This window comes from Hibiscus syriacus, unplaced genomic scaffold, assembly GCF_006381635.1.
Source record: "Hibiscus syriacus cultivar Baekdansim isolate YM2019G1 unplaced genomic scaffold, ASM638163v2 tig00002237_pilon, whole genome shotgun sequence".
In the NCBI taxonomy this organism is placed as follows: Eukaryota; Viridiplantae; Streptophyta; class Magnoliopsida; order Malvales; family Malvaceae; genus Hibiscus; species Hibiscus syriacus.
The window spans coordinates 12,541,607-12,549,559 of NW_024061918.1; the positions used below are offsets into that span (position 1 = coordinate 12,541,607).

General features: G+C 35.6%; 1 protein-coding gene across 1 annotated transcript; it reads left to right on the forward strand.

Moving 5' to 3' along the window:
- The first annotated feature begins 874 nt into the window (after positions 1-874).
- Positions 875-1,705, forward strand: LOC120140848. The gene has a single exon (XM_039155847.1). It carries the CDS (start codon positions 875-877, stop codon positions 1,703-1,705), a length of 831 nt encoding a protein of 276 aa, XP_039011778.1.
- Positions 1,706-7,953: the final 6,248 nt, after the last annotated feature.

Here is a 7,953-nt window from a genome sequence, read left to right on the forward strand (position 1 = left end):
TAATAAATCAATCCATATTTTAAAATAAATCAATCCATACAAATAAATTTTTTAAAATAAATCAATCTATACTAATAAATTATTTAAAATAAATCAATCCATATTTTAAAATAAATCAATCCATACTAATAAATTATTTAAAATAATCAATCCATATTTTAAAGTAAATCAATCTATACTAATAATTATTTAAAATAAATCAATCCATACAACTACAATAATAAATCAATCCATATTTTAAAATAATCAATTCATACTAATAAATTATTTAAAATAATTATTTTAAAATAATCAATACATATTTTATAATAATTTATTTTAAAATAAATTATTTTATAATAAATTATTTTAAAATAAATTATTTTATAATAAATTATTTTATTATAAATTATTTTTTAATAAATTATTTTAAAATAAATTATTTTATAATAAATTATTTTAAAATAAATTATTTTAAAATAAATTATTTTAAAATAAATAACCTTATTAAATTATTTAAAATTATTTTAATAAATAACTTTATTTTATAATTGTTCTTGAAGAGGTTTGAATACCTTTGAAGACATAAAACCAAGTCTGCATCAAGAAGAGCTCGCACAGAAATTTGAAGAGCTTCTGTCTTCTAAAAAACAAACAGTCTGCGAAGCCTAATGTCTATGCGAAGTCTGCACGACACAGACATAAGTAGTTTAAAGAGCTTGCACAGTAAAAATAAACACCACCTAAATAATGTTTGGGTGGGGGGACGTGAATGGGGGAGCCTCTGGTTTTTAACCTTTCATTTTCTTTCCAGCAACCATTTTCCAAAAAGAAGAAAACTTGAATAAATGGGGCAAGCATCCCGGCTTTACAGGGCATGTTCTTTCCCTCGTCAATGGAGGATAATACCCCAAGAACTCAAATGGAGAAATCAACGAGCATTTTGAGAAGATCGATCTTCACTTTCCTTCAAAATTACCACTTCTTCACTCTAACACCTGCGCTTCTTGCTTTCCCTTACTCTGTTTCACTTCTTCTTTCGCATATATCTATTCCATCTTCTTCTTTGCTTCAACCGATCCAGGCCCGCCTCGATGATCTTTTTCAAGCTTCTAGGTTCCCTTATTCATCAGATTTCTTCACGCTTCTCAGTTTAAAACATTCCCAAACCATCTGTTTCTCCATTTTCACATTTCCTTTCACGTTCTCTTTCTTCCTCTTTGCCAAGACCAGCGTTATCGAACTCTGTTTCCTCCATGGGAGAACCTCGAAGAAACCTTGGTTGTTTTCATCGGTTCTTTCACTCTACAAACCCCTCCTCGAAACCCAAATTTGTAATTCCATGTTGATAATTTCGACGAATGCGACGTCTCTCTCCGTTTTGTTCTTCAGGTTAAATTTGATCAATAGGTTGGGATGGTCTTCCCCCGGTTGGCTTCATTTATTGTCGGCTTTCGGGGCTGTTTTCTACTCTCTGGTTCTGGCGAATGCTTTCGTGATTTCAAACATCGCATTGGTTTCATCGGGAACGGACAAATCTGGTGGATATGAGTCGATTCTAAAAGCTTTGTCGTCATCAGAGAAAGAACCTCGATTACTTTATCATTGGCTTTGCCTTGGAATCTCGCACTGGCGGCATTTGAAGCTCTGTTGCATTATCGGGTCGCGAGAGCTTACGGCAGTGATGCTTTCAGCTAGTTCTCGTTGGCTTCGGAAGGGATTTTGACAGTTTACTTACCTCATTCTGATTCTGCAAAACCAGCCAAGGAAAAGAGAAGGTAATTTTTGTTTGCTCGTGCTCATCTATCAAAATTGTAGGTGGTATAACATGGGGCATTTTTTAATTGAGACTGCTTTTACAAATGATGGATATTGTACCTGGACTTTGGTTTATCATCAATAAATCATGGGTGTTTTATTGGTATCGATTGGGGACAATGGATTCTGTTGAGCATTCACATGATCACTTTGAATAGAAGTTAAATGGTATAGGATTGATGTGAGTCGAGAACGGAGGATGGATTGCATTAAGTTCTCAAATAAATGGGCTTTATGTGGTTAATTTATTAATTCCTAGAATATTGTAATGTTCGTTACAGTCAGAATCATTTTATGCAATCATGCTAAAAACCGTTGGTAGCCTAACCCTTAATTGGTTCCCATTTCAATGAGGTGTTTATGTTCTTTCTCGTATAAGGTTGTATTATTGATGATCAATCAATTTAACACCTGCTATTAAAGGCCCTAAATGTCTGAGGACGAAATCCCATATTTTGAATGAAAATGGAACAAGGAACGCTCATGCTCTATTGATTTACTTGTTTTCATTTGCTAACATCAGACTTTTTAGAATTCAACAGCGTTTTGGTGTTTTAAGTTCTATGAGTTTAGTTGTTTAAATGTATGATAGCCTAGCATACATTTCAACACTTGTACGAAAGTGTTAGTGTATTCCATGATTATAATTCCCAACAGGAAGGCTAATGGAATCGAATTATTATTGTTGAACCGATAGTCTTCAAATTACTTACCTTTGTTGAACCGAACTGTAATAGTCTTCATATTATTTATTTGTTTATTTTTATTCTTATAATCTAACATTCTTTTTGACTTTTTTAGAGAAATTCCAGCAAATCGGAGTTAATTAATTTGAATCGAGTTTTTTAAGTTTTAATTTTAATTTTCGCAATTAAGACAATCGATAAATTAATTGGTACGGAAAGGACAGTACAAGGGTACTAATCCTTCCTTGACTGTAACCTACTCCCAAACCCGACACATTTCTGGTAAAACACAGATCAGGTAAGATGGTGTCCGATCTACATAAATAATTTTTTAATGTTTGGTGGCGACTCTAACCCAATTATTCAAGTCGAAGACCAATTCCGGGTCCAACTGAAAGAAGGTTCCGACAGCTTGACGACTCTGCTGGGGACAAGTAAGTGAGTCATGCCAGAATTAATTTTCGATTGTATTTTTATGCGAAAATGGTAAATTTTAATTTATTTATTCGATTCCAATTATTTACATTTGATTATTTTTCAAATAAATAGTTGTACTAGCGTTTTTTCAATGATATCAGATTTTGAAAATTTTTTCCATCAAAGGCTCTATACCCGAGCTCTGAACCCTATTTAAGTAAGGGTGAAAGTGACGCCTTCGTGTGAATTTATTCACCGCACAGACATAAGGGAATTTTTCCTCTCGAGTTTAACTTAGTCCACACAAGTTTGTGATGGGTTTAGGACTAAGGGTCTGGTAAGCCCAAGGGGGCACCAGCAAGGAGAACTTGAGTACCTTTTTTTAGAACCTAAACCGGGAGAGTACAGGGAATTAGAGCCCACCCCAAGACCTCATTCCAAACCCTAGGTTGCTTTGTTTCTTGCTTTATTTTCTGTTCAAAGCATGTGAACTAGAAAAATATGCGGTTAGGATTTGTTTGAAATTAGCATGCGGGATAGAGATCATGTCCGGGTAGGAATTAAAGCATGTGGGGTAGATATCATCTGGGGTAGGATTTTTTATTTTTTATTTTGATTTACCTCACTAACTCTTTTTATTCTCTTTCATTTTATTTTCATCACTTGAATAATTTAAAAGAGGTGTTGATCCACCAAAAACGTGTTTGTTAAACATGAATAATATGCATTAATGGACAAAGGGATTGTAATACAAGAGATGAAAATACAGAGAAAAGTCTATAAGGCGACTATGTGTCACATTCAATCCAGAAGACGTGGTGCCCACAATTGAAGAGTATATCACTCTACTATATTATAAAGTACTCATAATGAACCGGTTCTATATCAAGCACAATGAAAGTCTATCTTTGAAGAACTGACTGATAGGGGTTGCAGGGGCAAGATGAAGGTTACTGATCTTGGGAGTCCTTTCAAAGACAACAATGGAAAAACGATAGATGAAATTGGAGACAATTGCTGACGAATTTAAGAAACAGACAAATGAACTTCACATAGTTCCTATCAATTGAGGACTCCAATGACATATTCGTTGGGAACAGGTTCGACAAAAGATAAATGCCAGAGATGCAGTCATTTGAGACTTCTTGGTCTAGTACAAAAAGAAACTCAACATTCGCACGGTTCATCCAGAGAAGCCAAAGCGGTTCAACAAGTTATTCAACCGGTGACAGACGAAGGCAGAAGACTAATCAACATGTCAGAAACTGTCAGGATATTTTTGTCTCTTAAAAGATAAAACACTTTTGTCTCCAATAAGGATTATTTCTAATAACAGACACATTTTTGGATCAATGCCTCGAACATTGCATGCATCATGCATTCCTGCATATTTTTGAATTATATTTTTCTTTTTTTATTACATTCACATGTCTCATAAAAAATTAGAACATTTCGATCCTATGACATATAAGGAGCTTTACCAACAGTTGTTTGATGCACATGTGGTGTTACCATATCCAGAGAAATCCTTAAAGCCCCTGTACCCCAGGTAGTATGATGAGAACGCTCATTGCGAATATCATAGCGGTGTCCCAGGGTGCACTATCAAGAACTACTCCACATTCAAGAGAATCGTACAGAAAATACATAACAAGAATTGGATCGACTTCAACAACTCGGGGGCATCCAAGTGAGGCATATCATTTCATCATTTGAGACATTCTGTTTGAGTTTGTTTTTTATTTTTTCTCAAGTTTTGTAAGAACACTTGAATAAATTTATGTTACTTTAATGATGATGAGCAATGAATCACATTTGCAAACTTGCAATTCTTTGAATATCAACTGAATTAAGAAGCTTTGTAAATGGTTCAAAGTTACGAATCCCTGACAAAGTAACATGATTTAAAACAAGGACTTTGACATTACCCATAATATACACTCAAACACCGTACCCTGCTCTTGCAATTAACCATTGTAACCTTTTCCTTTTATAAGGTGCGGACAACATGGGACATCCTTTTGCATATGAAATTACTATACTTTTTATTTAAAGACGTTCAGTGATGATAATGATATTCACATATGGAATAGTCGAGTAAGCAAATCTAGTTTAGGTCAGTTGCTTGGAAATTGAACTCTAAAGATGAGATTCCTTGACTTTTAACAACACTTAGGCTATAACAGGTTCTTATTGACAATCTTAAGAAATTAAATCCGTAAAAACTGATCTATTCCGCTAAGGCAATTGGTTATAGTGGAAACTCGAAAGCCCTAGCTTTATGAATAGATTACGTTCAAACCATGACATTGCTCAGACACTTGGCAATTTGGTGTTTGCTCCACTGCTATTGTCAGGCTGGAGACTTTGTGATGAGATGAACCCTTCAGTTAACCTGATAAAAGTGATTATAATATTAAGCTTTCCCTCTAAAGCAATTGGTTAAATGCCTTGGCTTTATGGATTTGGCTAGCTAGATAATGGCAAATTAAATCAAATTTATCTAAACAATAAATTTTCAGTAATGATGGACTAAGGGAGTTAAGGAACACCTGTTATAGTAAAATACACACGAGCACTCAAGAATTTCATTTTTAGACCGATATTTCTGCACTACCTTTGTTAGAGAAGCTTACAAAACTTGAACAAATGGAAGATTTCAAAAGACTGAAATAAAAGGTCTAGTAATTGATCATGCTAGTTGCGTCATTTTGTTCGCACCCAATTAAAATGCCAAACCAAAGAAAAAAATGTTGCGATATTTCAAAAAATGACATTTTGGGTTACCGAAACCTTAGAAAGTAACTCAACCTGAAGTCAACTCATCCATTTGAACATTTGTCAAAGAGTTATAACTTTGAAAGCATTAAAAAGAGCTATTGATTCCTTTGATATACTTTGAACTCATGTTTACAATTTGATTCAATTGCGAACAATATTTTACATAATTTTTATCTTTTTCCCTCCTAAAATAAGAAAAAGGAGAAAAACATTTTCAAACAGGACAGTCTCAAATATGAAAGGTCGGTAAGGCCAAAGCTCGAGAAGTAAATAGGGCAAGATCGATTCCATGGATCAGATTGGCAAACAAAACACGGGACTCCAATCCAAGAGATAAAACATAACTCATTCATGTTGCATGCATCTTATACATACTTAAGAGCATCACATTTATCATTTTTAGCACACATAATTTTTTACAACTTTTAGAGTCAATTTTAACTTCACAACGAAGGAGATTGGACTAAAAAATGACACAATTTGCTCGAGAGTAGATTTCAACTTCACGATGAAGGATATCTGACTCAAAGCCAAACTTTACAATGAATGGGTCATCCATGGTTTCAACTTTACGACGAAGGGAATTGTGTCCACCCACAACATACAATACTTGGATTTCAACTTCACAACGAAGGATATTCAAGTCAATGCTCAACTTCACGATGAAGGGGCCATCCGCGATTTCAACTCCACAACGAGGGATATCGTACCCACACATTCACGATTTCAACTCCACGACGGAGGATATTGTGCCATTTAAGGCTCAACTTCACAACGAAGGATATTGGACTCAGGACAGCACAAGCTCAACTTCACAGTGAAGGGGCTGATGACTGTCAACAAACAACTTCTTCAGTTTCATTCAGAGTCAATTTCAACTACACAGCGAAAGATATTAGACTCAAGACAGCACAAGCTCAACTTCACAGCGAAGGGGCGGCTGACTGTCAACAAACAATTTCCCAGTTCCAGAACCAATTTCAACTTCATGGCGGAGGATATTGGACTTGGAGCAATACAAATTACTTGGATTTCAACTTCACGACGAAGGATATCCAATTCCAAGCTCAACTTCACGACGAATGGACCACTCGCGGTTTCAACTTCACGACGAAGGGAATTGTGCAGACAAGCAACATCCATCTCTGTATTAGATTTCAACTTCACGACGAAGGATATTCAACTCAAAGAAGGAGTGTCTGTCAATAAACGTTCTCGTTTCAGAGTCAATTTCAACTTCACAACGAAGGATATTGGCCTCGAAACAACGCAACTTACATTGGATTTCAACTTCACGACAAAGGGGTCATATACATACAAAACTTCACAACGAAGGGTATCGTACCCCAACGGATTGACTCAACCTCACGACGAATGGGTAATCTGTAACACAACAACACCAAAGTCTTCAAGTCAAGTTCCACCCTCACAACGAAGTATCTTGGGCTAGAGGACGATCCATGATCTACTTCTTAATACTCTGAGTTTGATTTCAACTTCACGACGAAGGATTTCGTGCTCAGAATTTTCCAGTTTCGACTCAACCTCACGACAAGGGAGTTATTTCGTGGTTCAATCCAAATTGACAAACTTGTATTCATGGACGAAAAGTGTGTCTTCTAATCTTTTCCCTACACCCGTTACACGACTATGGACAAAGAGGGACAGTTGTAGACACGCTTTTTTTACCACACATTTATATAAATTATTATTATTATTTTATTAATATTTTTATTGTACCCCATTTCTAACAAACCACCAACTCCACTACCCCACCATTATCTAAACCACATCACATACCCACTAAACCAATATCACCACCTCGCACGCACGTATGTTAGCTCCATTTTCTCTCCAAAAAGGAAAGTGGGAATCTGGCTTTGACTTTAAATAATGTTTGGGGGGCCACGTGAATGGGGGAGCCTCTGGTTTTTAAGCTTTCATTTTCTTTCCAGCAACCATTTTCAAAGGAGAAGAAAACTTGAATAAATGGGGGAAGCATCACGGCTTTACAGGTCATGTTCTTTCTCTCATCAATGGAGGATAATACCCCAAGAACTCAAATGGAGAAATCAACGAGCATTTTGAGAAGATCGATCTTCACTTTCCTTCAAAATTACCACTTCTTCACTCTAACACCCGCGCTTCTTGCTTTCCCTTACTCTGTTTCACTTCTTCTTTCGCATCTGTTCCATATTCTTCTTTGCTTCAACTAATCTAGGCCCGCCTCGATGATCTTTTTCAAGCTTCTGGGTTCCTTTATTCATCAGAT